At 39.4% G+C, this 27,910-nt stretch overlaps 1 protein-coding gene across 1 annotated transcript in view; it reads left to right on the top strand.

The window, feature by feature from the left end:
- Positions 1 to 27,910, top strand: part of LOC140910706 (sucrase-isomaltase, intestinal) — a 98,652-nt gene that overhangs the window by 54,777 nt on the left and 15,965 nt on the right. Inside the window, exons 11-16 of the mRNA XM_073342416.1 lie at positions 3,417 to 3,534; positions 8,153 to 8,321; positions 9,017 to 9,133; positions 12,410 to 12,558; positions 27,283 to 27,371; positions 27,786 to 27,835. Of these exons, the coding sequence (XP_073198517.1) occupies positions 3,417 to 3,534; positions 8,153 to 8,321; positions 9,017 to 9,133; positions 12,410 to 12,558; positions 27,283 to 27,371; positions 27,786 to 27,835 (692 nt within the window). The remainder of the gene's footprint in view (positions 1 to 3,416; positions 3,535 to 8,152; positions 8,322 to 9,016; positions 9,134 to 12,409; positions 12,559 to 27,282; positions 27,372 to 27,785; positions 27,836 to 27,910) is intronic.

Genomic DNA, 27,910 nt, shown 5'->3' with positions numbered 1-27,910 from the left:
CAATCTTACAATCAGCACAAAGTACTAGTTCTACTAGTATTTCAGTGAGGAGATATCCAATGGGTTATCTTATTAGTAATCTTAAAGGCTCCTTTATTCTCTTCACATTGGCTAAAACAATGCCTCACAGATGCAGTTTTACTGTCTCACTAAGCAGCCAGGACTTTATCATTAGGCAACGTGTAGATCAGCAGTTCTCAAACTGTGGGTCTGGACCCCAAAGTGGGTCATGACCCCATTTTAATGGGGTCACCAGGGCTGAAGTTAGACTTGCTGGAGCCTGGGGCCGAAGCCCAAGCCCCATTGACCAGCCCCGAAGCCCAAGCCCCACCTCCCAGGGCTGAAGCCGAAGTCTGAGGGCTTCAGTCCTTGGTGCTGGGGCTCAGGGTTATGGGCCCCCTGCTTGGGGTTCAAGCTGTTGGGCTTCAGCTTTGCCCCCACCCCACCCGGGGCAGTGGGGTTCAGGCAGGGTTAGGCTTTGGTTCCCCCCTCCTTGGGTCATCCTTTGTTGTCAGAAGGGGGTCGGGGGTGCAATGAAGTTTGAGAACCGCTGGTGTAGATCATGGAATATAGGCAGTAATGAAATTTTATTCTAGGAAGGGAATACACTGCCATCCCAGAATATTTTTTTCTTTGGGTTGTGGTATGCAAGGCTTGAAAACCACTTTTCTGCCAGGCAAGGGAGCAAATTTAGGGCAAATTGTCATGGGCATAGTTTGGGGGAGAGAGCGGGGGGCATTGTCCCCCCAAATTGCAAGCCTTAGGCAGGCATGGAATTTGCCCTCCCGCCACGTGTGGCCCATTGGCCTGACTGGAGCCCTCCCCCAACTCCCCCAAATATTAAAGTCAAACTACGGCTAGGCAAATTTGTTGCTGTTTTGTACTGGTGCAATTTCATTAAAATAGCATGTAGTTCCCAATTGCCATTTCCCCCCTGAATTCTCTGATTTTGCAGCAAACGTGTGTGAACTGAATCATGAGTTTTGTGTAGTTCTAAGGCCTGATCCACACCTCAGTGTAGTCAGTAGGAATCTTTCCTTGAATGGGCTTTGGATCAGGCCCACTATGTTGTGCTGTAGGTGTCACTTGGATGTGAGAGGTTAAACTTCAGCCCATCTGTGATGAAAGGTCAAGATTCCTAGGCACTTTTCCAAAAAAGTAACTACTGTAGTTATCTCTGTATCCTTGGCAACACTTCTCTCGGGAAGATAGGTTCTAATAAAGTTGTAGGAGAGTGATGGGGTGGACAAACCTCTTACAGTACCCAACATTAAAACTATGGCGTTAAAACTATGTCCCAGGAAACTAGAAGCCCTGCAGCTGGTGCCAACAATCCAGCAATTAATCTAGTCAGCATTTCACCAACAGACCCCTGCTGTGCTAGCAAGCCTAATTGGCAGCAGGCAGCTGATACAGTTCATTGTTGGCAGTGAAATATTGGATATTTTTACTTTGTTTTTCTCTGTTGCACTCCAATATGGATGCTTTGTAACAGTAACATTTTTATTTTTAAATCTCCTGTTCCCTCACTGAGGTACTCAGGACACTGAACAAACTCATGAATGAAACACAACAAAAGTACAATATTATTAAAGATTGTAAAATACTGAAAACAATAGAAATTTTTTTAAACTGGAAATATCAAGAAGATTCTCACCCTGCTCCTCTATTTGTAGGAGTTTGTTGAACTTAACTATTACACACAGATCCTACCACTGCTACCCAGGCCAATCTCCCCACTGATTTCAAAGATCAAGCCCTTAAAGGCTTTCCATAGTCACCTTAAGTACGCCTCTTTTGTTGTTGGCATTAATTGTACCCACAAATAAGGTCACTGAAATATCTAAGCTGCTTTGCATTCATATATAACAAACTTAGCCACTGTTATCTCAACTGTACCCACAATTATTTGCACCTGTAATCTGAACCCATAAAAATGGAGGCCGAAGATTGAAAAGCTGGCCCTTAAAAAGCAATTTTCTATAAAAAACCCCTTAAGTTGTGGATTAATATACAATTGTGAAAATAAGCTGTATGATCGAGGCAGAAATCGAGGAGGCTTTGCAGTATTTAAAATAAGAATGAATCATGATAATAGGATTCTGTCTTGGTAATTTTATTTTACATTTCCCTTTGTTTCTCATGCAGGACAGAACTGATACTTACTTATCACCAGAATATTACACTTAGCCATAACTAGTGAATTGTCTGTCAAATTACTTGGAAATGGACTGTAAATTAAATGATTCCACATGCAATTCAGCCACAATGGAGACTTTACAGCCTGTTGTGTCAAAGGATCCAATCATAAAGATTCTAGCTCTAGAAGGAGAGTAGAGAGGACATGCTAATATGGTTTTAGATACTGGAGATTACATTTTGTAGTCATTTCAAACATACAGTAGCATGGGCTCCAGTAGCTCCACTGTCTTTTAAGTCCGACATGCTGCAGGGAAAGAGAGGCAGGATTTGAGCCTAGTTATGAATTCTTACTCTGTCACAGAGGCCTTACGAGTCACACTGCTTAATTGCCATCTACAATGATAGTGATATGCAAATTGAGGACCCATGATTTCAAATAATTATGCAAGGTCTTTGTGCCTTTGCATTTTTATTTTTGTTTGACACTGGAATTTACTAAAGTTTGTCACTCAATAGGAAACAAGTGTCATCCTGTAGGATTATTATTGATCCAGTGATTTTTCCTTTTGTGTGTTAGTATTTGAATCTACATTACCTTTCTAAAAGATCTGATTTTCTAGGCATAGAACTGGACTACATTAACACAGCCTACTCAATAGAAACATCCCTTTGAACATAATATATCTAGGCGTTTCCAGGTGCTTGGTTTTCGACTGGAAAGTCTAATCAAAATGGGAACCTGACAGTGTCCGGTCAGATGTCCTGGCTGGACACCCAAAGTCCGGTTATTGGAGGCGGGGGAGGCAGGGAGGTGCCGGGTCATCACCTGCGCCAGCCACTACTCAGCTTGTGTCAGGCGCCTGCAGCTCCCAGACCCGGGTTTGCAAGTGAGTCCCTCCTGACCTGGGTGGGCAGTGGGTGGGAGGGGAAAAGCAGCGAGCAACGGGGGGGTAGGGGGAAGACGAGTGAATGGAGTGGGATATTGGGGGAAGAGGCAAAGCAGAGGAGGTTCTGGCACTCCTGCTGGAGTGTCTGCTTTTAAATATTACCAAGTTGTCAACCCTATGCTAAGTCCATCTAGAAGAAGGTTTGTCACTATTGTCTTTAAACACCCAGCAATCTAAAAAGAATAGATCCTGCAGTGCTTCAGCTTTTATTCCTTTTAAAATCTTCAGGATTTTGTTCTATATTGTAGTATTTCTTCATTGAATACAATTGTGAAGAGGTTTGAAATTTGATCTGAATAATTCTCTAACTTTACATGTCATTCTCAGGAATTATCGATTACTCTCTGGCTCAGAAGACATTATGTCCAGACTCAAAAACTTATCTGGGGGATCATTATAACACACATTCTCTCTTTGGCTGGTCACAGACACCACCAACTTTTGTGTAAGTCATCAAGTATCTCCTTCTAAACATGCAGTTTAAACAAGAATTTAAGAACAGCTGGTGTTACATGGGAAACTTTGAAATGGGCTCTACTTAGAAATATCTGTTTAGTTCTCTTTGCTTTTTATGTACTAAGGACAATTTCAAGGAATCAGAATCTTTGCTTCTGTCATGTTAATTTATTTCAGATAAAGTGAAAGGGCCTAATTCTGATAGGGCCTAATTCTTCAGCTGTTACTCATGTGAAACTAAACTGAGAAGTTCAGTGACTTCTGTGAAAGTTCTCCCACACAACAGCTACAGAATCAGATCTAGTGATTTCACAACCATTTCCCATAGCAGCTAATTATGATGTCATATGTAAAGGAGTATTTATTACTTTAGAGGAAGAATCAAAAATATAGACTCCCAAGATAACAAAAATCCTCTTTTCATGGACATGTCTTGACTTGCCTGGAGAGTATATTATTTTTTTGGCATACGTCTGTGATGTGGCAAGGAAAACCCAAAGGGCATTCTGAATGGTGGAGTTACATTGCATTGCAGTTATAGGTTAATGTAAAAATTATCATTTTTGCAGCTGGAAAATGCTGAGCTATTTCAGACTAACGGTATCTGTCACTATGAAACTAGAGTTAGTTCAAAGGCTGGATATGTTTTTTAGACTCTCAAAAAAGAAAAATCAAATGGGCACATCATGCTTGTTTTCAGTACAAATTGAGGTTAGACACAATTCTTTTTGTTGTATTAATAAAGAGCCAAAACCTGGCATCCTTATGTTGTTTTTACTCAGTCTTAACATTAGTATTTACTAACGGTAGTGTGGGCCCCATCATTCTGCTACTTTCTGTACAACCACATAAGAATACACAGTCTCTGTGCCAGAGAGAGCTCGGTAGAGAATTCAGATGTGGCCCACAATCTCACACCCTGGTATTTAGGATATTAAAGGAGCCTATCCTTCAGTCCACCTCCACATCTGAAAAACTGCCCTGAGGCTTTATAACCAAGTATTCTGCCACCCACGAGGCAGTCCATCGCAAACAGTAAGGCTGTGTGCTCTGCATGCTGTGTCAGCTGTACAGACCTAACACAGAAAGTAAAGGTCAATTTTGGCCCTTTTCATATCTGTCTTATTTCAGCTTCATAAACATAGCACCACACAAAAGTGCCTTTCTCAGCCATCCTCCTGCTTCTGAAGAATAGCACTGTTCATGAAAAATACAAACATTTTATTCAACCAAACACAAAGAATTCTTGAAGACAGAAAAATCATTTTCAAAATATAAAGTAGCTCCTAATGCATCTAAAAACAGAAGCAGGGTGTGCAGTAGAACTGGGCAAATGCTGCAAACAATATTCCGAGAATATTCATTTGGATTTTTTAAAAACAAATGTCTTCCATGGCTGTGTTCATGCCCCTTTTGCATTCACTTTCCACAAATAATAATCTAGTAAATGATGTTACTGGCAGGAATGTTTATCAAAACTGCATATATTGCAGAATATTTGCAGAAATTGAATTACAAAGTAATAATCATGAGTATTTGTATCTAAAATCTGATTCTAAGAAATCCAATCAAGTAAGAGAAACCTGTCATGTGATCTGTTTCCAGTCAAATAGGATGGCTTTTGAATACTGAATACTTGCAACAATCAGCTCTCACACAATTTACAGCCCGAGAATTATCCACAGATGATGTTCTGTGAATAACTTCAAACAAATGTATTTGAGAAAATCAGATTTGGTTCTGTGATGACTCACAAAGTGGTAAAACTTCTTAAATTGTTTGTTACAAACTAGTCATCCAGCTCTAGTTTATTGTTTTCCACCCATTACTACTACTCAGCACTGTGTTGCAAGTGTGGGGCAGTAATTTGCCCCAAACATAAAGCTGGATTATCTGAGGAGACCTATACTAAGGTTTAGGGAAGGCAGATTTCTTTGCCAGTAATGCTCCAGGATGTTACTTCTAAAAGAGACCTGGAGTCTTGTTTTATGTGGCCGCTCCATCAACTGGCCCCCTTGAACTACAGAACCATACCAATTCCACTGTGTTTCAGGCATTGTATGCCTTGCAGTGGTTAGCGCATAAGCTTAATGTTTATTTATTTGTATGAAAACCAATCAGTTTGTTCTAGAAATGTCAACATAACACATTTTGAAAAATCTATGCCAGTTAAAGAGCCAGTACAGTAAAATACTTAGATCACTTATATAAAAATGTGTGCCAGCACTTTTGTGCAAATCTCATTAATAAGGGAAACTGATGAGGATAATACACAAAAGTATTAATAATCTAGGCTGCAGTTTTCCAGGGAGCCTAAGGAGTTAGGTGCCCAAATCTAAGTGAAATTGAATAGAATTTGGGTTCCTAACTTTCAGTGTTTTACCAGGACAGGAAATGGGGAGAAATCAGTGAAAGGAAGTATGCATTTTGTTTAGCGTAACTCAAGATTTCTTTCATAGTTTGATTTGGTGCTTGTTTGTTACTTCCATTTGGCTTTATACTTGCCATCAAAGCAATACTCAGGGGTTGAGGGGAGGGATAGCTCAGGGGTTTGAGCATTGGCCTGCTAAACCCAGGGTTGTAAGTTCAATCCTTGAGGGTGCCATTTAGGGATCTGGGGCAAAAATTGGGGATTGGTCCTGCTTTGAGCAGGGGGTTGGACTAGATGACCTCCTGTGGTCCCTTCCAACCCTGATATTCTAATACTTTATTATCTAATAGTACTACATAAACAAATTCCTATATTAAAAGCAAAGTAGTACAATTATTTTTATACAGTGAATGTTATGGGAAAAGATATGAGACTGGATAACCATGTAAATGTAGAGGGGTGTCAGACTTACTAATAGCAATATGAATATAGATATTAGAGTTTATTGTCAAGGCTACAGATTAGACATGGTAATTTTGGGAGGAGTCTTGATAACATCAGAAGTCATCATAAATATTATGAAAAGACGGGCATACTCTGCAGTAACAAACTATGGCAACATTTCTCCTCTAAGATTCGCATAATATTTCTCAGTTTCACTCTTCGCTCTTCCTATAATTGCAGATAAATTTTGATCTCAGTAGGAGTTCTGTACATGTAAGGACCGCAGATATTGGAGCTGAGTACTTCTGTGTGGAGCTGAGAAGAGAATTTTGCCCTACTTTTGAAATGACTTTGAAACTTTATGAAATATTTTGGGGACACCTCATATTTTGGGTACTTAACCACTGCTGTCCCTTCTTTCCCATTCTGTAAGTCTCCATGTTCATCCAGATTTTTAATTTCCCTCCTCTTTCTGTGTCCTCAAAAGAGTACTGTCTTAAAGTTTAGGTGTTGCTTTGCAGCCACCCTCTTTCCTTTATGTAGTGCCCTGTCAAGTCTTGATAGTCCGGAGTTTTCAGGGGGCCTTCATGGTGAGTTCACCAGCCTGGTTCTTTGTCTGACCGTGTTCTTGCCAAGTACCTCACTCTATTAGCCTTCTGTGCAGTCCTATAGTTTGTTTTGGGTGTAAAATTTGGACAACTCGTCACCTGGACTTTCATCCAACACCTACGCACGCTCAAGTAGTGTGGACATGTTCAGGGTCTAACTGATCACCATATTTGGGGTTGGGAAGGAATTTTCCCCCATATCAGATTGGCAGAGACCCTGAAGGATTTCCAGCTTCCTCTGCAGCATGGAGAACGGTGCACTTCCATGTTTAAACTAGGTGAATTCTCTTTAACTTTAAGTCCTTAAACTCTGATTTGAGGATTTCAGTAACTCAGCCAGAGGTTAGGGGTCTATTACAGGAGTGGGTGTGTGAGGTTTCATGGCTTGCAATGTGCAGGTCAGACTAGATGATCACAATGGTTCCTTCTGACCTTAAAGTCTATGAGTCTAACTCACTTTACCTGCTTATTTAAGCATTGTCCCATTTTCACTCAGTCTCTCACCCACAACTAACTTGCTAACTTATTTGCACAACATTTCCAAACAACACGGACATCTTAAACTAAAACAAAACATGAATATAAGTAGGGATGACACAAGTTCCAGTATTTGTACGTTTCCTTGTATTTGTGTGTATATGTTTCTCACTGGCCTTTTTTTAAAAATAATTTGGGGAGCTTCTGGAGTATCAAACTATTGAGAGGTCTGGTCTTCTCATAGTATGTTTCAGTTTCTGGATGGTGGAAATTCCACAACAAGACCTGCTCTAGTTTTATTTCAACCTGATAAATGGCTCTCTAAGGGAAAACCAAGCCTCAGAAGAACATAAATACAAATCGTGAGAGATTCTTATGTTCTTAGTCACATACATTCAGATTCATGAGGAACCTGAATGAGTACACGACCCTAAACTTCCTGGATTCCATGATCTGCATGACAATCATGATATACATTCTTACCAACTTATGGTTGTCATTTTTCTTGACAAGGATGCAGTACTGATTTCTGTATTTTACATGACTCAAGAATGTAACGGACCACAATAATAGTTATTATATGGATAAAACTCTCATTGACCTTAACAAAAATTTTGCCTATATGGGGACTTCAGAATTAAGCTTATAATGTGAAAACTGCTTTAGCTGGGTTTTCTTCACTGTATGTTTATGCATTTTTTTCCCAGTGCTGTTCAGAAGGCCACTGGAAAGCGAGCATTCGTTCTGAGTCGTTCTACATTTGTCGGAAGTGGGAAATATTCCGGTCACTGGCTAGGTGACAACTTTTCACGCTGGAAAGATATGCACATGTCAATAATTGGAATGTTGGAATTTAATCTCTTTGGGATTCCATATGTAAGTCTGTCTAAAGGCTCTCACTGTTTCATACATAATACCGTTTGAAATTAATCCAAATGTTTGCTTAAATTAAATGCTTGATATGGCAAGCAGGTGCTGATTAAATTTAACTTTGTCAATTTTTTCTAGTTAAAGAAGAATGAAAGATTCTCATATGAAACAATTGTGTGATGTGCCAGTGTAACCCACACACCTTCTGGGTGTGGTGTTCTGTCCCATCTAGTGGCACCAAGACCACTTAAAGAGAGAGCGATTGAGTCTGCTCTACAGCCTTAGCTAACAGCCAGTTGGCTTTTAGGTCATGTGGTAGAAGCTCATGCACTAAGCTCCAGAGGTCCCAGCTTTGATCCTGCCTGCCCAAAACCAGGGTCTGCATTACACCAGCAAAAATAGATTTCCTTCCTGATATATGTTTCATCATTCATATTCCAAACTATATTTCTAATTTTGCAAGCTGAATTGAAGAAATAATACAATTATTAAAATATAGTCAAATCTATATTGACATTCTCAGTCCCTGCAAATTTTTTTCCATGTTCATTACACTATATTGTGGGACCACCTGATAAAATCACCAGAAAAATGTCCTTTTGTTGACCTTTATTAACAGGTTTCACTGTAACATTGATTTAGGGCCTGACTGTGCAACTCTTACACTCATGAGCACTTATTTAAGTATTATGTTTCTTCAGATTGGTGCTGATATCTGTGGGTTTCTCCTTGATACAACTTATGAACTCTGCTTACGATGGATGCAACTTGGTTCATTTTATCCTTTCTCCAGAAATCATAATGGAGAGGGCCAGATGGTAAGAAAGCAAAGCTACTAAATGCTGCAGCCCTTGATTTTCATATTCATCATTGTAATATTTAAATTGTACTCTCAGAAATCATTCTGCATTTTTGTGAGTAAATCCTTGTTGGGTGAACAGGAATCTTTTATATGGTGCAGTGCTATCAGATGTCACGCACAGAAGGGATTGTTATGCATTCCCATAATTTAAAAATGGATCGAAACTTTAAAAAAAAGTCTAATATCCCAAAGCTGCATAGAAATAAATTTGTTCACAGTTTACAATTACAAAAATGTAGATAAAAATCACTTCCTCCATGATTTACCTACCAACACCCTAGTTTTTGTTTCCTGTTCTCTTTTAGGTGTTAGTGATGTTATCAAGTCTTGCAGGGAAACAATTATTTGAAGGCAAATGAAGGAGGAACAGATTTGCAATTATCTCCTGTCCATAAATTATCTCCTGTCCATAAATTATTGTTTGGTTGTAATTTTAAAATATGAACATATAAGATATCCTTTTATTTGCTTAGAATGTTTTTAAAATGCTTTTATGTTCACCTTTTAACATACATTACAGGAAGAGGTAGACAGGGTACAGCCTGCATTATCTTAAATTAAGCTTCAGACATATATCATAATTAGAAGTTTTAGACAAATTATATTTCTTATACATTAGAAACTTCAAGGACAGTAGCAGTAGAAACAACAGTTACTCAGCCTAGAATAATTGAAATCTGAAAAAAAACAACTAAACTTAATTCATAACTGAAAAAGCGCATGATCAAATCTAACTCTGTATCCATATACTCATTCTAGCTCTTATCTCAGCTAGAAAGAAATATCATGTTGTTTCTAGCTGCTGAAAGGTTGAAGGTCCTCTGGTCTTTGGATATACATTATATTTGTCCACTGTGCTGTAACAAGAAAGATTCTGCTTTTACAAGAGGCTGTTTTTACTTTTGTAAGATGAAATGTGCAAAGATGGAGTTCATGTTGTGACCGTTCACTTTCATTTTGCTGCAAGGCCAGATTTTTAAAGGCAGATGTAACAGGGGCACCCACAAGCATTCACATTTGCCTGCACAAATGGGTATGTGCCTTTAAAAGTTGGGCAATTGCACATGGAAACAGGCACAATGGTTGCTATTAAAAAGTCAAGACTTGCCCCCACATTTACCTTTCAATGGCATAGGAAATATCAAAGTATTTCCCTATAATTAGAATAGGAAATGTCTGGTTTTTCAGATACTACTGTGGGTAAATATGCTGTGTGTAGGGTGTCCACTGTATTTAGATTTATAGTTATCTGATTTGCGCTCGTGCATGCACCCATTTGTGCATGAAAATGTAAAATTGTGTTTGACCTACATGAGAGTATATTTGTAGTCTACATACAGGTTGGTAGTTAATTTGCATGTCAAACATGAGTGCATACAATGGAAATATAAACATATGCCTACATGAATGCTTTCTTCATGAAGGCTGTAGCTTATCAACTCATAAATAAGTAGGTCAAGGGCCCAATTCCGTCATCCTTATGTTGATGGATCCATTTGAGGAGTAAGGCATTAGTAAGGGCTGCAGAATAGGGCCCACATGATGTTCCCCCCACACACTCAAATTACTACCTGCCAATTCAAGAAAAAGTGAATTGAGCAACTAGAATTAATTCTTTCTTATACTGTTAAAAATCATAAAACAGTTCTGTTCATTTTTTGTAAAAGTCTAATTTGCAGGGAGCTTTAAGTGACTCAGCGACTGACTATTTTTACTGTATTTAGACAATATTTGTACACTAGGGCTGTCCAAGTGGTAAAAATATTCCACTTTTAAAAAGTAGCTGGCATTCCAGAGCTTAGAAACCAGTAGGAAACATGGTTATTGACTAATGCAGATGTATGTATAAGAGAGGGTAAAATAACTAAAAAAATAACTTAAGTGTAATATTAAAATTTGATCTTAAGCATCTGGTTTGTCTGACTCACAGGGATGTTGCATGGCTTAATAATATGCTTGCCTGAAAAACACTAGATAATATAAAAGCAAAATTTTCTTATTTCTGTTCCTTTTATGTTTCATTATTCCAGGAATTCATAATGCAGTATTTTAAAGAGAAACTGACTCATTTAAGGAGAAATTTTTAAAACAGATATGGAGTCTTACAACTCCTTTTCATGATCTCAGTCCATAGTTTCTATGAACTTCAATAAATAGCAGAGTGAATCCACTGAATACAACAGGTCAACAATGTCCAGTGAATTTTTGAATCTGCTCTTTCTCCTTCTGAGGAGGCCATACAGTTTCTAGTGAGGGTCTTTTTGACAAAACCTTAAAAATAGAAGTCCTGTCTTCTGTGTATAGATTTTAGGAATGAGGGTTGAGCTTTTTAAAGTAGGGCAGGGGACTGAACACATTTTCGATTAATTTTGCTGGAAAATGTGTAGCTAAATTTCCTGCACTACTTTCAAATCACAACCTGGTTTTTAGTAATGGCCTACCCTATTGTGCCCTAAGAATTATATGCACAAATATTTGTAAGCATAATTGATGTCATTAAGACTAACTATCTAGTAGTATTTGAAATCAGGTAGGTAGATGTCTAGGTTCAATTAAGCGTGCCCCCAAAATATTTGGTCTGCATTTATTTGCATCCAAAAATTGTAGTGCAGAGTAACAAACCAAGCTGAGACCTCTTAAAAATAAGTATGAAATCTTGGCCCATTGAATTCAATGGGAGTTTTGCTACTGACTTCAGGGGGGCCACAATTTCACCCAAAGGCCATAAAATCACAAAGTACTTTTCATACAGGTTTGTCTCTATGGTCTTGGCCAAAAGAATTTCCCTCTTCCCTCTGTTTGGCAGCATATTGAGTATCCATTTTCCATTTATCTTCCACATTCTACCCCAGAGGTAGCTGCATTTCAGTGGTGAAATGATTTCTAAATATACAGAGTCTGATCCTGAGAGGACCGAAAAATCTACAACTCTCAATGACTTTAGTGACCTTTAGGGCAATTGCAGTTGCTCAGCACCGCTAAGGATCAAGTCCATGGCTTATGACGTTCACAGATATATTTACGAATAAAAGGTTTCTAAATCAGTGTAAGACTGGATTCCTCTTATTTTCTATACTATTAGTCTAGGGTTTTTTTTTTTTTACTCTAAGCATTCAGCTGTAGACTGTTCATGTCAATAGAAGCTTTTCTTAAATTATGACAGGCTACTTTCTGTGTAATAATTGCATATTTGTAAACTTAAATACAAAACAAATAACTTTTTCTTTGGTAGGAGCAAGACCCTGCAGTGTTTGGAGCAGAATTTGCTGAGATAGCTCGGTCTACACTATTGATTAGATACACGCTGTTGCCTTATTTGTACACCTTATTCTTTGAATCTCATGTCCATGGAAACACAGTGGTGCGAGGATTAATGCATGAGTAAGCTATCAGTCTCTTTCCTATCTGTCATATTGTATTTATATTTATTGCAGATCCAGTGTAACAATTATTTTATATTTATTTTGATGATAATAATAATAATAATGATAAAATTGTATCCCTTTGCCTTAACAAGAGAAGTTTACAGTAAAACAGTACAAATATTTTGCATCGTTCATGTAACATTTAACTTAGATTTTACTTCAAAAGCAATATTCCCGCCTCCTTAAATAAATAACACTTGAGGAAAGTTCCCAGGTGTTTGTTTAATAGAATGGGTCGTATGATGTTTCAAATATTTATATTTAATATTTCTGCTTAACAATGTTTCTGTCTATACTTTTAACCATTAGGGCTCTTTGGATATTCATATCAAGGGTAAATAGCAGTGATTTAATGCACATTAATAAAAGAATTCCTCATGTAGTCTTCAGTGATGTGAAGTTTGTAGTCCTATCTATTCTCCACTTCTGCTATCAATACTTCAAGGCCAGATCTTGCAGTCACTTATTACTGGGCATAGTGCTTGCATTTGAAAGCAGTCTCATTGCTTCAGTAGAATTAATCAAGTATCTAAAGCTACTTAGATGTTTGTAGCACAAAAAAGTTCTATGCATTTGATCTGATATTTCTTGAGAAATTAAATAGAATCATTACGGGTAATATTGTAGGATTTTACTTAATATTTTTCTTCTTTATAGAAGAGAAAACTGAAATCTGCATGTTTTCTTTTGGTATCTTATTAGTTCACAAAGACTTACTGTGAAAGTTGTGTTTTTAAAGATGTCCTCCCAACAATAGTTTTAGAATCATGGAACTGGAAGGGACCTCGAGAGGTCCTCTAGTCCAGTCCCCTGCACTCATGGCAGGACTAAGTATTTTCTAGACTATCCCTGACAGGTGTTTGTCCAGCTTGCGCTGAAAAATCTCCAATGATGGAATCTGGCCATGTGGTCGTTGCAAATAACATACAACAACTGTGGCCTGTCGGATTCTGCTTTGTGTTTTAGTGCCTCACACTGAGGCAATGAAATAATAAAAGAATTCAATAGCTCAACAGTTAGAAAAGGACTTGAAGTGATGGTCTATGACAAACAGCTTTAAAGACTACACCATATGTGCATGTTAAGATTCAAGACTTGGTTAACATCTTTAAAAAAGGAAAAGTGGGACAACATCAAACAGTGGGAAATGTGTATAGGCTAACTAGCTTTCATAGACTATGAGAAACACAGTAGATTGGGGCATGAGTAGAAGGGCCTGCATTTTCAACATGAGTGAGTTCATTTGCATGCCTAATTTATGTTCATGATTGCAAGATCAGCTGTGGTGTTTGTATGTACAAACAGCCAATTAGACATATAACTGGTATTTGTATGTGCAAATCAAATACATAAACATAAACACTTTCATCTTCTCCTTTGGATACATTTGCTTCCCTATGATTTCCCACTTACTCTCACCCTTGCATAGGGTATTTTTATCTTTGTATTAATATTATTACAGCTAAATCAAGAGTAAAGAAAACTTGTTGAATCAGTGAAAAGCTTTTGAGGTTAGAATTAAGAGAATTTAAAAGAAACAAACTTATTAGGGTAAGCCTTTAAAAACAACCAAAAATCTTAGCTATTAAAACAGCCAGACAATTCAGAAAACTCTGAACTTTTACAAAGGATGAAACTGGGATTGGTTATAATACATAAACTCAGATATCAAAAACAGATTTAAAAATCAAAAATCCTGGTGTATGATGATCTCCTGACATACACTCTGCAAAGCCCTAAACATATAACCTGTGTTGTTTGTTTTCAGTCTGTTGAAGCAATCACCTTTATAAACACCCTGTTAAAAATCAAATTATAGCTTGTTATTTCATATATGTCTGAGGTAGTGGGACTGTTGCAGGAAGAAAAATAAATGGGTTCCCTTCTTAAATCCCTTCTTCTTGCAACACGTTCAAATTTTTATAAGAATATAAATATCTTTATCAAGCAAAGTTTCTTACTGAAAGTTTTCTGTCACACACCCAATTAGGTAGAGCCTGGAGCAAGTCCTCAGGCACATGAACCTTTGACTCAATATACTCTCCCAAACTCTCCACTATTTTAACAACTAGAACATTGGGTACATTTCCCTTTTTTTGCCACAGTTCTTTTGGAATTACTAAGATACTGAACTCCTTCAGGATCAGATACAATGTGCTATGCACATATAGAGGTATGATGACACAGACACCATTGAGAGAATCCTTTCCTAAGCAATAAAACCACATAAAGTCAGTGTATGGAAACTTTAGCAATGTCATATACATTTCAAAATAACTGAAGGACATTAAAGGTAATGATGACACCATTAGAGCTAGTCAGGAATTTTTTGATTAAACATTTTTCTGTTAGAAAATGCTGATCCATATTCAGACAAGGTCAAAATGAGAGCGAGACCCCAGAACACTCAATAGCCCAGTGATTACTGGGCATTCATGCTTTACTTTTGCTCTGTCTGATTCAGAGCAGGAACTTTAGAGTCTCCTGCATCCCATGTGAGTGTCACAACGACCGGGCTATGTGGTATTCTGAGGTCTCTCTGTCTCTCTCTCATTTTACCTTCCTGACTAAATATGAATCAGCTAGTCAGCTGGACCACTGCCTGTGATGTGTGCCCCTTCCCCTTTCCCCATTTTTCTCTTTAACAAAAAAAAATTCAAAAGGTCTAGGTCTTATTCTGATCCAGATTGAAAACAAATGATGAAACCTGAATTATTTTGCAAAATGGAACTCTTGTTTTCCAGCCAGACCTAAATAAGACTGTGTCTTACAGGTAGCTAAGGCAATTACTTTTATTCTTTGTCTGATGACTGGTGTGTAAAATATTTACTGTAAAAGGACTGTGTTTAAAGTTAAGTAGTGTTACATCTTCAGCATGAAGAATCAATTATGTAATACCAGTTCTGTGTCTGGCAGTCAGAGATTTGGTCAGTTTCTGCAGCCATTTGACAAATGTCAATTAATTTAGGCAATGTAGATTGAAAGGCTTGCAGAGAAGGCCATAAATACTTGAATGTACTCTCAGGGAAGCATCAGTTATTCTGCAATAGGACTTTGTGTGCTACATCATCTTCCAAGGAGAGGGCAGTTCTCTTTTCCACCTGGATATAGTGGCATCTCCTCTTGGCCAGAAGCTGGGAATGGGCAACAGGGGATGGATCACTTGGTGATTGCCTGTTCTGTTCATTCCCTCTGGGGCACCTGGCACTGGCCACTGTCAGTAGACAGGACACTGGGTGAGATGGACCTTTGGGCTGACCCAGTCTGGCCATTCTTATGGATTTGCCATGAAAAACACTGCACCCTTTGCTGGAAGGACATATATGAGCCTCCTCAGTGTATCAGCTCCTGATTTTCAATTAAGGAGACGTTACTTTCCAACAATAATATGCTCCTTGTGTGTCTATATTCAGACACCACAGTCATTACTGGAGACAGAACTTGGGACTGTAAACACTGAAAATACAGGCCTCTTCCACTTGAGCTAAGGAAGAGCTCCTTTAGCTATGGGGTCATGAGACTCTGGATTAACCACTAGAAAGTATCATGAACACGTGCAAATGAATAGTTTAGGAGGGAAACTTTGTATTCACTGGAAAATATCAGATCCCCAAGACTCTCTCCATTGCTCTTTACTCTATCAGTTTCATGATCTATGTAACAGGGGTAATGCTATTCTGTTTACCTACACTGTCATCTGGTGTTAGAACTTGCATAAACCTGCAGAAGTTCTACTGATTCTGTATGGCAGATGTACCTCATTAACTCCATCCATGATAAAAGGGAGATGTAAGTGGCTGGTCTGCAGAGAGAAAGGGCAGAAGAGGTCCCCAAGGGACAACTAGACAACCAGGCAGTGGACCACATAGCGAATCATCAGTCAGCAAAGTTGGCATGGGTAATGAGACTAGTGAGGGCATTTTGTTTTACATATATGTGTGTGTGTGTGTGGCCAGGGTAGAAAATGGCATTGTAGATGCTCTAACTTGTTTTCAGGACAATAGATTCCAAAAATGTGCACCGTGTGCCAACACAAATCCACAGGTGATGTCTCACCCATTATGGAACTATGACTATGGTTAGCTACAGGATTAACTGAAAATACTTTTTGCCCCAATGATTTAAGGGCTTACTTGGCCAACCTCATTGAATTCACAGAATTCAGGAAGGTATCCAATGTCATTGGCCCATCCCCAAACGTTAGGTGGGTTGATATGCTCTGTCTTTAGCCCGCTGTGGATTGGCTTCATCCACTACATTGGGTTGCCCAACTGGTTTATCCTTTTAGTGCAGGCTAGTGGGAGTCCCTGACCCATGTAGAGGATTTGTGGTAAGGAAATTATTGGAGGGATGGGTGCAGAGGTGATGCATGCAGAGAAGGTGATAGACATCCCATAACCATATAGAGTCTATCAGGGTTAGTGGATGCTCTATGCTCTGCATTTGGTGTTGCCCTTTTTCAATGCCTTCACTGTTAGTGCACTGGTCCCACAAGCAGCCAGGAACAGATCCAGGTGTATATTAGAATTCACAGATGTTTATCTTGGATGAGGAGTAATGTCTTTATGCTTGAGGTATTCTAAAATGTATCAAACACGACAGATGGGTGAATAGTGCCCCTCTCCAATGTTACATTTTAATAAAGTTTCAGCCTGCCACTTAAAATCTACCCCTGTGTCTGTTCTCTTCCACTTGAATATCCAGATCAGTGAATTCAGGAATGCTGAAGGTAGCATAGCTACAGGAGGAGTTCCCCAGCAGCTCTGTGCCTGCTGGAGGAATAGTGTTGTTCAGCAAAGGCTGATCAATATTTCTATGAGGTACAGTTTGGAGGGAGTTGGAGAGTCTGGATCTTGATGAGGAAGGAAGGTTTTAGAAATAATGTATCTCATACTTGCACCTTATGAGGGTTTAGGGATCTTTTCATGCATTTTCTCCAGGCTGCTCTTCTGCTCAGGTGACTGACAGATCTGAGTTCCATTGGCATTTGTAAGTGTTGAAGACCAAGTGGTTCTTTTGATCCCCCCCAAAGGCCTGTACTTCCCAGGAGGCCAGAATAGTTTGATATCCAAACATGTGGCCGCCAAAGTAGTGCTTTAGGCTCCCTGCTAGTACTTTACTGAGGGAGTAGGATGAACAGCTGGATGTTTCTTACCAATGGGGCAGTCTGAGCAGGCTAAGTCTTGTCTGGAGGTGGCATTTCAGGTATGGTGTGTATCCATGAACTAAGCTGAGTAGCCTGCTTCTCCACAGGGCCATTGGTACGGGGTTAGCCCTCTAGATTCTAGATTCTCTCCTCAGGAAATCAGGTTTGATAACTAAAGACTTTCTTCTGTTTACACACTAAGGCATTGTTTACAGTGGCAATGGAATTATTTTCGCTATACTGTTCTTAAAGATGGTTAGCATGAAATACGTTTAAATATGGTTTGCCTGGAGTATAAACTTGTCTCAAACTGTATTCTAGGCTAGTTAACAGCCTAGTACAAAGACAAATACATGATTACATGTATACTCTAATACATGTAAAATAGATGTGACTTGACTCTGTTGGCTAGGAAAACTGTGTTGAACTATGTTTTAAATCATGTTTCAGTCAACAATATATTATTGCCAGTATGGATGAGGTCTAAGTTATTGATCCTAAAGGCTGGGAAATGAGAAACCAAAACTTCTTGCTATCAGTCATGAAAAAGGTATCTGGATATTGATGGAACACACTAACGTAGGAAACTAGAGACTGTTGGTGCAGTGAGCAAATCACAGGATCAAAATATTTCACAAGGTCTTTGAAAAAAAATAAAAGATTTGAATTAACAATGGGTATCTTTCTTTCAAAACTAGATTTACTTCTGATCAGCAGACTCATGGAATAGATACAGCTTTCCTTTGGGGACCAGCTTTTATGATTGCTCCAGTTCTTCAAGAGGCAAGTATTCTAACTTTAAAATGTTATAATATAGGAACCAAAGAGATTAATACTGTTCAGGGCTTTAAAGCACAGGCTGGGTGATCGTATATTTATCTTCATCATCCACTTTTTTAATCCATTCTCAATCCCTGAGGAGTCAGTTTCACAAACAGACCTAGCTGTACAGAAAGTACAACTATACGTACACAGGCTGGATTCTCCTACTTGCCGAGTCTCATGTTGCAGATGTCCCTGAAGGGTGCCATCTGTAGCCGTAAAGGGATTGTAGATTTTGGAAGCAGGAAGAAGAAAAGCCATGACAGAGAAACAGATATAGAATGACTGCCAGCTTGTGGACAAAGCTGTTAAACTATAAATTAAAACTGCCCAAAAAATCTTGGAATTGGAACTTGTGAAAGAATATGCTAGGGGTTTTCCAACACCAAATCCAAATGAAACCAAAGTCCTTCTGTTAAGCTGATAATGACAATTTCATATACAGTTGTAGCCATTTTGATCCCAGGATATTAGAGAGACAAGGTGGGTGAGGTAATATCTTGTATTGGACCAACTGCTGTTGGTGAGAAAGACAAGCCTTCGAGCCACACAGAGCTCTTCAAGTCTATATAGCTCAAAAGCTTGTCTCTCTCACCAACAGCAGTTGGTCCAACACAAGATTTTATCTCACCCACCTCGTCTCTCCAATGACAACATTAGTTAGTTACTTTCTGATTGGTTTAAAAAAAACCCACTGTCCTGTGGATGCACAGGGCATTTCCCCCTGTTGTGTGAGGCCATTAGGACCACTGATTCTTTTCTACCATTGAGTCTGAAGTACCAGGTGCACAGTGGGTTTGCTTGCAATCCTTAGTCTGCACCTGGACTCTGCTGCCAATGGGGCTTAATGGAGGGCACCTGGGCTTTAAAACAGGGGAGACTGCTGCAGGTTGTTGGCAGATGGCTGCAGACACTGCAGGGAATAAGAAGGCTCCTGCAGGGCTCTGAGTTAGCAGGCGGGAGATACCACTAGGGATGACCCATGAAGAAGGCCAAACAATAGTGGGGCAGGGGCAAGAAGATGGATCTCAGGGAGGAAGGGCTGTCCCTAGCTTGGAACTGGAACAGAAGGGTGGTTGAACCCTGAGGGGAAGACAGACCCTCAGAGAGAGGAGGGGCTGTGCCCAGCTTGGGACTGGGGTGAAAAAAACAAACCTTTAAATAGAGGATAGACCTTCAGGGAGGGGGAGCTGGGCCCATCTGAAATTGGGACAAACACTTAATAAGTTTGAGTTTTCTTTGGAAAGACTATGCAGCACTTACTACATTGGAGCACAGAAGGGGGAATGTTTTGAACATCTGGACTTAAGGGGCCATAAGTTAAGGGGAAATTGAGGCAGGCCTCAGCAGAGCCATGCTGGCCAGTAGACCATGCAACAGGGCAGGCACACCCTTTGACACTCCCCCACACTACCACTTCCTTGATACTCAGCAGCAAGGCTGGGTGAGCACTGGGAAGAGGGGTCGAGCCATTATGAATAGTTATATTTGTAGTAATGTAAATTTCTGTTTGGAATAAGTCTGTTACTAGAACCTGAGTGAACGATGTCATTTTTTACCAATACTGATGATCAGAGGCACAAAGGGATTTAGGTACTTACCTGCCACTTCAGGTAGCTAACTCAAAAATTTAGATCCTCAAAACCTTCACTAAGTGGCTGCCTAACTTTGCAGGTGCCAAAATTTCCACCAGGAAAGCCCCAGGGCACTTAAATGTCTGCCTGTGGGGATACACAAAGCCACCTAAATCCTGATCCTCTGGGATGTAGCTGCTGGGCATCTATGCCCCAGACAATTCTTGACCGAGGCATTCCCCTGCCTATCTTGCCTGTGTGGCCTGACCCAACCGGCGTTTTCAGAGGCTGCCCACTGAATTGGGCCCCACACAAAGCACAGCTGGAGGAGGACAAAGAGGTGGTTATGGCAGCAGTGGCCCCTTTATATTGTTATAGTTCAGTGGTTAGAACGCTTTCCTGGGATGCCTTTCCTCGGCATTAGGCGGCTCCCCACTCAGCTTGCTGGCTTTTGTGAATCTTATTCTTAGGTACCTAACTCTCCCCATGCATTCTATAGGGACCCTGGGTGCTGTACTCAGGGCTGTGGAATCCCCTCAGCTTCAGGATGCCAATACATTAGGCCTTTCAAAACTGAATCTAAGTCCCCTTTGTAGGTCTAGCCCCAAACAGGCTGCTGTTTGTCACATATTTTTATCTTAAACTTGTGCCTCTGAAGTTCAAAGAGAAATTATTATTCCTGTTTCAGAGTAACAGCCGTGTTAGTCTGTATTCGCAAAAAGAAAAGGAGTACTTGTGGCACCTTAGAGACTAACCAATTTATTTGAGCATAAGCTTTATTATTCCTGTGTATCAAATCATTTTTACCACCGGGGGAGATTGCTTTCTGAGCCTTCTTGGAGTCCTTCATTTTCAAATATCCCCTATATTCTTAACAGCTAACAACTAACTGGGGGAGTTCACAGAGAGTTCAGAGAACGGTGACAAGCATGATCAGGGGCCTGGGAAAAACTCTCAGATGAAGAGACAGCGAAAAAATTAGGATTGTTTATCTTGGAGAGAAGATCGATATGATAAAAGTACATAAAATGGTGAATGGTCTAGAGAAGGCAGATCAGGGACTTCTGTTCTCCCTATCTCATAACACACAAACAAAGGGACCTTTAATAACATTCATATTAATTTAATCACTGATAAAGGAAATATGTTTTCATACAATGCATGATTAGATTCAGAAAGTTATTGAGGTCAAGAACTTAACAAGAATCAAAAAGGTATTTTGGAAGGGGTATTGAATCTCATGGTTCAGGATTTAAGGCAATCTCTAACTATGAGATCAGGATGAAACCTGGGGAGGGTCAGATTGCCATGTAGCTACTTACTGTGGGATTATTGCATTTTTTTTTTTTGGTAAAGGATCTGGTCACCGCCACTGTCAGACAGAAGACTAGAGTAGCGGGATTTTGGTTCTGATCCAGTATATTAATTCTTATGTCTAACTGAAGACTTTTGTGCTTTAATAAAGCAATATATTCTTAGACATTCCTTCAATTTGTTTACATTTGCCCAGGCATGATGGCAACTTCAAGAGTTTTCCATTAAATATTTCAGATGGGTGACTTTGTCATAGTCCCATTCTATCGACAGATTTCCAGTCACCACTACACTATTTATTTTGTACTCAGTTAAATAGGCCAGGCATTTCAAATTATACGTTCATCTATCTGTGCAATATGTGCTTATTCCCATATGTGATGTAAAATTTTCAAGATACACTCACATGTCTTCATGGTAATTGCATGTTTCTGCAGATTACTTTGTAAGTAATGGGCCAGATCATCTCCTCCTGCTTTAAAAACCCATGAAAAGAGACTCTAGGAACAAAAAATCTTCCCATGGGAGGAAAAACCATAGATTCCTACCCCAAATTAGTGGATCTGTGGTTGGCTAGGACCATCCATGCCGCCTCTTGCTCCCATTGTCCACCTGTTCCCTGGCAGCTGAGCCCTGCTTCTGCATGGAAAGGGGAGATGTGCACGTGGAGAGTCTAGGGGATTTTATACACAAGAATAACAATCTATTTTGATCCAAGAACGTATGGAACGTACTTCTTTTGATTCAAACTTTTTCCAGAGTAATCCTATACTAAGCACTTTTAGAATTAACATGACTTTTTCTCTGAAACTCAATAATAAATGTGTCACCAAATATAAACTAGTAATTGTGCAGTTAGCAATAAATTACCTATTATAATGACACTGTAAAATATTGTAAAGAAGAGTCCTAGGCAGAGAGATGTATGTAACCTTGCCTCCTGTCACTTCCCCCTGGGAGGAGTCAAGCATTCCAAACTCTGTGTCTCCTACCCCTTATAAGGAGGCCTTTCCCCTCAAGTAGTGCCATCAACATCTGTGTAACCTCACTCCATTATCCAATCTAAGGCCCTGATCCTGAAGGCATTGACACATGTGTGAAACTTCTAAGCATGGGATTAGTCCCATTGAAGTCATATACATTGGTGTTTGCTGGATTGGGGCCTGCAGCATGGATACTGGGCTAAAATAATTAATCTGACAGTGCCATGGACTCATCCAATACACCTGCAATGAGCCAAATTCAGCATGATGCAGGCAGCTGTCAAGCACTGTTAGATTAGTCAAATCTAATATATTGCCACAGTAGTAACATTTATTAATATCCAAGATTTTACCTTAAAGGGATATTGAATATACAGATACTTAAGCACAAAACAAAAAAAAAATAATTTAGCAATATACTGTCAAAAATGTGGAAAAATAGTTTAACTACTTTTACAATTACAGGGAGCAAGATCGGTGGATGTATATTTCCCGGAAGCATCCTGGTTTGACTACTATACAGTATGTATTTTAAAAGCTTACAATTTCTTACAGTTTGAACATAATTTAAAATGTTACAGTCTAAGTAAAATAAATTTTTAGCATTGCTCAGGAGTATCTTTTTCCAAAGCATCTGTGGTGAAGAAATCCAGAAGAAAAAAAAAACCTTCTGCACCAGATTGGCTACTTGAGCAAGAAAATTACCCAGCTTTCAGAAGCATTTTATTTTCTACTTTTGGTTTATACAGCACTAAGACACAGAGGGCTGAATTTTCAAGAGCAGCCTATAAAATCATGCCTACAATTGTCAGGGTTTCTATTTTTATTTGCATTCATAAGTTTCATTTGCATGCTATACTGCTTTCATGCATACAAATCAGGTGGATATATATTTATCTGATTTGCACACCTGACTGCAGATTGTACACAGTAATACAAAACTTTGCACACCACAACAATTTTGGTATAAAAAACTGTGGAGGGCAATCTGACCTATGAGGCTGAAGCCTCTTTGAAAAATTGTCCCAGAGAAGTGTGGAACAATCCAAGTTACAAAACACAAACAAGCAATCAAATCCATTCCAGCCAACCACCTATCTTGGGTCTTGAAAATGTTTAGTGTTTGCTCGAGAGCTTCTATTACTGTATAAATAGTTCCATTGCCTAAGGGTTGAATTTTCAAAAGTGCTTTGAACTAGCCTACCTCCAGTGATGAGCTGCTAAAAGCTGAAGAACCAGTTCCTTCAGTCACTCTGGTTCTTCGGCGGCACTGAAGGACCCGCCGCCGAAGACCCGGAGCGCTGCCGGATGAGTAAAAATTAAAAAGGGATTCTCAGGGGAGCCTCCCCAGCCGAGAGCTCAGGCAGGCCGGACAGGACGGTCCCGCCAGCCGGAGTTTGCCCATCCCTTTAACAACCGGTTCTAAACCGGCTTCAAAATTTAACAACCGGTTCACGCGAACTGGTGTGAAGCGGCTCCAATTCACCAATGCCTACCTCTGCTCTTACTACAGTCAATGGTGAAACGCATTTTGACTTCAATAAGAGAAGACTTAGGCCAATGCTGAACCCCTTTGAAAATTCCACCCCAGAAGTTTAAGGTTCATGTTAACTATCCTGAGCAGTTACGAATAGGGGAAGGGAAAGAAGAAAAATGTTAGTAGTCTGGAACCATAAACATTTTTATTCTTATAGAATCATCACTTGGCACCTTTTTTTGTAGGTGAATTTTTCCACATTCAGCCAGTGGCTGCAGGATGAGGGTCTAAGTTATTTCTCCCCTTTCTCCTTCAGTAAGGACTCAGTCCTTCAGGAGTCAGCCTTCAGGTCACATTGGTAACTTCACCTCTTAATAGAGCTGGGTGAAATTTTTTAGCCCAACCACCCTTTTTTTTTTGTGAAAAACATTTCAGTGTCACTGAATCTGCATTTAAAAACATGTCATTTTCACCAAACTGCATGGGTTTTTAAGCAAATCCTAAAAAATCCTGTTTCATTTTGACATTTTCAATTTGATTTGAAATGTTTGGGGGTTTTTTGTTTAGAAATTTCCTTCAATTTTATTTAACTTTATAAAAAAAAAAAGTTAAAGCTCAAAATCAAACTGTATAATTTCAGGTCCAACAAAACATTTATATTAACCCCAAATGAAATTTTGTTTTCATTTTTTGGTTTGGAGTTTTCTTAATAATTTGTTTCTGATTGACGTTTTTTTCTTTTTACTTTCTGTGTGTGTATTTGTTTTCAAACTATCAGCAAACCAAGCAAAAGTATTCAAACAATTCTATTTCTCAACTCCCAGCACCTCACACCAGGGGGCTCCACATCTCAGCTGACTGTTATGGCAGCACTTAAAGTTTTAAGGAGAGTGTTGGAGGAAAATAAATTGGTTTTGCTGATATTTTCAGGGAACTATGCCAAAGCATGGGAGAAAGCACAAAGGCAATGGAGGCTGGCATCATGGGACAATCAGTGGCAGGAGACAACTTTCCAGTATAGAATGAAAGATAAGAAGGGTGCGGGGTAGGTCATCAATATACTTGAAAGTGAAGATAAATATCTTATATTTGATACGGTAGAGAAGAGGAAGCCCATGAATAGATAGAAAGAGAGGGGTGATGTGGTCAAAGTGATGGGCTAGGACAATGATCTTTGCACCAGCATTCCAAATGGACGTTTTCTAGACAAAGAGCCATGGTGTTCTTGAATTACTATGGTACCGTTTTGCCTCAAAGACTGAAGAAAATTTAACAAAGTTTTCATTCCAAATGACTATAAATTTCTTACCACAAAACTGAAATGTAACAGCTTGCATATACCTAGAAAGGTTAACAAGACTCTCTCGCTTTCTGCTTAGAGACTATTCACAAGTTTTTCACAAGATACTGAACAATGACACAATTTTTAAGATGATTCACTGTATCTTATTCATGATTTTTCTGTCCTTGGTGTACCACTTATGCATAACTTCAAAGTCCAGATTATGTTAGATACTGATGTAAATCTGAAGAAATGCCACTGAATTCCAAGGTTTTATTCTGGGGGAGGTTCTTATCTTACTTACATCAGTGTAAATCCAGATCCGTTTCATATGGTAATTAATGATGATATCTGGATTTAAAATAAAGAGCTTTGAACTGTATTTGTTTCTGTGGTAGGGTGATGAAGTGCCAGCTTCCTGGCACAGAAAATATGTTAGTGTTGATGCCCCATTGGGCAAGATCCCACTCTTTCTCCGTGGAGGTTACATTCTGCCAACCCAAGCGCCAGCCACAACGACTACTCTGAGGTAACTACCATAGAATAATATATTTATTTCAAAAGGATATACCACATTTTCCTGTTCAGGGATTCTGCAGGGGAAAGGAGTAGATATCTTTATTCTTGTCATGCTGAAATCCTTCAAATAAACAAAATATTAATTAGTAATAAGAGAGAAACCCCTCCTATGTAAAGTTTACATTTTAGTTTAAGCATTTGACCATATCTTTTGGAATCTCCAGCTGAAATAATTTATTTTCAAACCAAGTTTATATGCTTGGACACCAGTGGGGATAAAACAGACACACATGATGAGCGTGGTGAGCAATGGGTACAACTTTTCTTAAGTCAGCGTACACTGGTGACATATAAGGCTAGCAAGCAATCAACCTGGCAATCAAATAGTCCAGTGTGGCATGGCTAGATGGCAATCAAAGTATATTGCAAATAAGGGAAACTACACTTGGCCAACTCCTGGTACAACAGGGGATTAAGTCTTTATCCCACCAGTTGTTCTTGTGTTGTATGAGGGCCCACACAAGGGGTTCCCCAGTCTGTAAATCATCTAGAACAGTATTTCCCAAATGGTGGATCCCAACCTAGTAGTGGGTCATGGGAAGTTTCTAGATGAGTCACCATATCAAGGGCTGGATGTCATGACATAGAGGTGGCCTTTCTACCCACCTTGCTGTGGGCAATCCTCCACACCAGGTGGGGATTAGGGTTGCAGTGCCAGGGCAGAAGGTGCTTATATGTAATTGTGCATTGCAAAAAAAAAAAAAAAGACAAAATGCAGTTGGTGAGTGGCTTTAATAAAAAGTTTGAGAACCACTGACCTAGAAGCTTTCCACCATCTTGACCTACCAGTGCAGGATCCAGCCAAAACCTACTCCCAGTCTGGTAGTTGGGACTAGAAAGTCAAATGCCTCTGCTGCATTGGCCGGCCAGTTACTTCATATTTTCAATAAATATGTGGCAAAAGGGTAAACTTTAGATCTCCACTCCACTGTTACCTGGAACTACCAAATACTCTGGGGAAAGTAGAAAGGCCCTAACTGCTCAGCCAGTCAGCTGTAGGGGAAAATTTCTACCTAATACCAAGAGGTGGCTTGCATATAACCAAAGCAAAATGGTAGTTCCAGACAAACACAGACCAAGAAATATTTGACCATGCCTGAAACACTCAAAAGCCAATATAAAGACCAGGTGGGACAGGAAACTGGTACACACCACAACACACGATGCAGCAGCCAAACTGAGCCTTGGGGAGCAAAGTCATCCCTCAGGCTACCTGATAACTGGCACATCAAAGCAGCCAAAGTAGGGAGGGTTTTGTCCTCAGCAGTGTTTCTGAGAGAGGTCCCCTCCATCACAGAAGGATACCTGGTGTCATCTTCATCCTCACCTCCAGCAAAGGATCCATCTCTGTGAGCATGTGGACATTCTGGTCTCTTTTTATTGTTGTAAAATCTGATTTAATAATTTGTAGAAATTACAACATTTCTAGTTTTACTGTGAACTTTGAGGAGGAGAAAAAGTACCTCCATATTGATTGATCCTTCTCATTGAATTTCTCATCAGCCGTCTGAATCCATTTGGACTTATAATTGCTCTGGATGAACAAGGAGAAGCATCTGGGTCCCTCTTCTGGGATGATGGTGATTCTATTGGTATGTTTGTCACGCTACTGCAAAACAGTCAGGGGGCCTGACTGTCCTCATATCAATTTTTCACCAGTGTGACTCCATTGATTTAGCTGGAGTTACTCCTGATTTATATTGGTGTAAGTGACAGGAAAATTGATCCTGATCTTACACTGGTGCAAATCATGAGTGATGCTACTGAAGTCAATGGCACTACACTCATATAACACAGGTGTGAGATCAGAACAAGCACATCAGGAATAAAAAGATAGTAATTAGGTTTCAACTTCCTATGAAATTACCTTAGATTATTGCAGAAGAACTGAAGATGTATAGGTAGCATTTGAACGGTCAGCCCAAAAGTCTGTCTGTTCTTATTTGCTGGCTACTACAAAATTCAACTCTGTATATCTTAATATCATGAATCCTGTGTTTTGACAGATTCTATCGAAAAGGAAGTCTATTTCTTGGCCAAATATACATTCAGTGAAGTAAGTAGCAACAAGTATTTTGTTACTTATCTTTGAATAACTTTGATATTCCACATCTGAAGTTGGTGAGCCACT

Source organism: Lepidochelys kempii, chromosome 1 (assembly GCF_965140285.1).
Source record: "Lepidochelys kempii isolate rLepKem1 chromosome 1, rLepKem1.hap1, whole genome shotgun sequence".
Lineage (NCBI taxonomy): Eukaryota > Metazoa > Chordata > Testudines > Cheloniidae > Lepidochelys > Lepidochelys kempii.
Note: the sequence above shows the minus strand (reverse complement) of the source record. Positions and strands in the feature narration are given on the sequence as shown.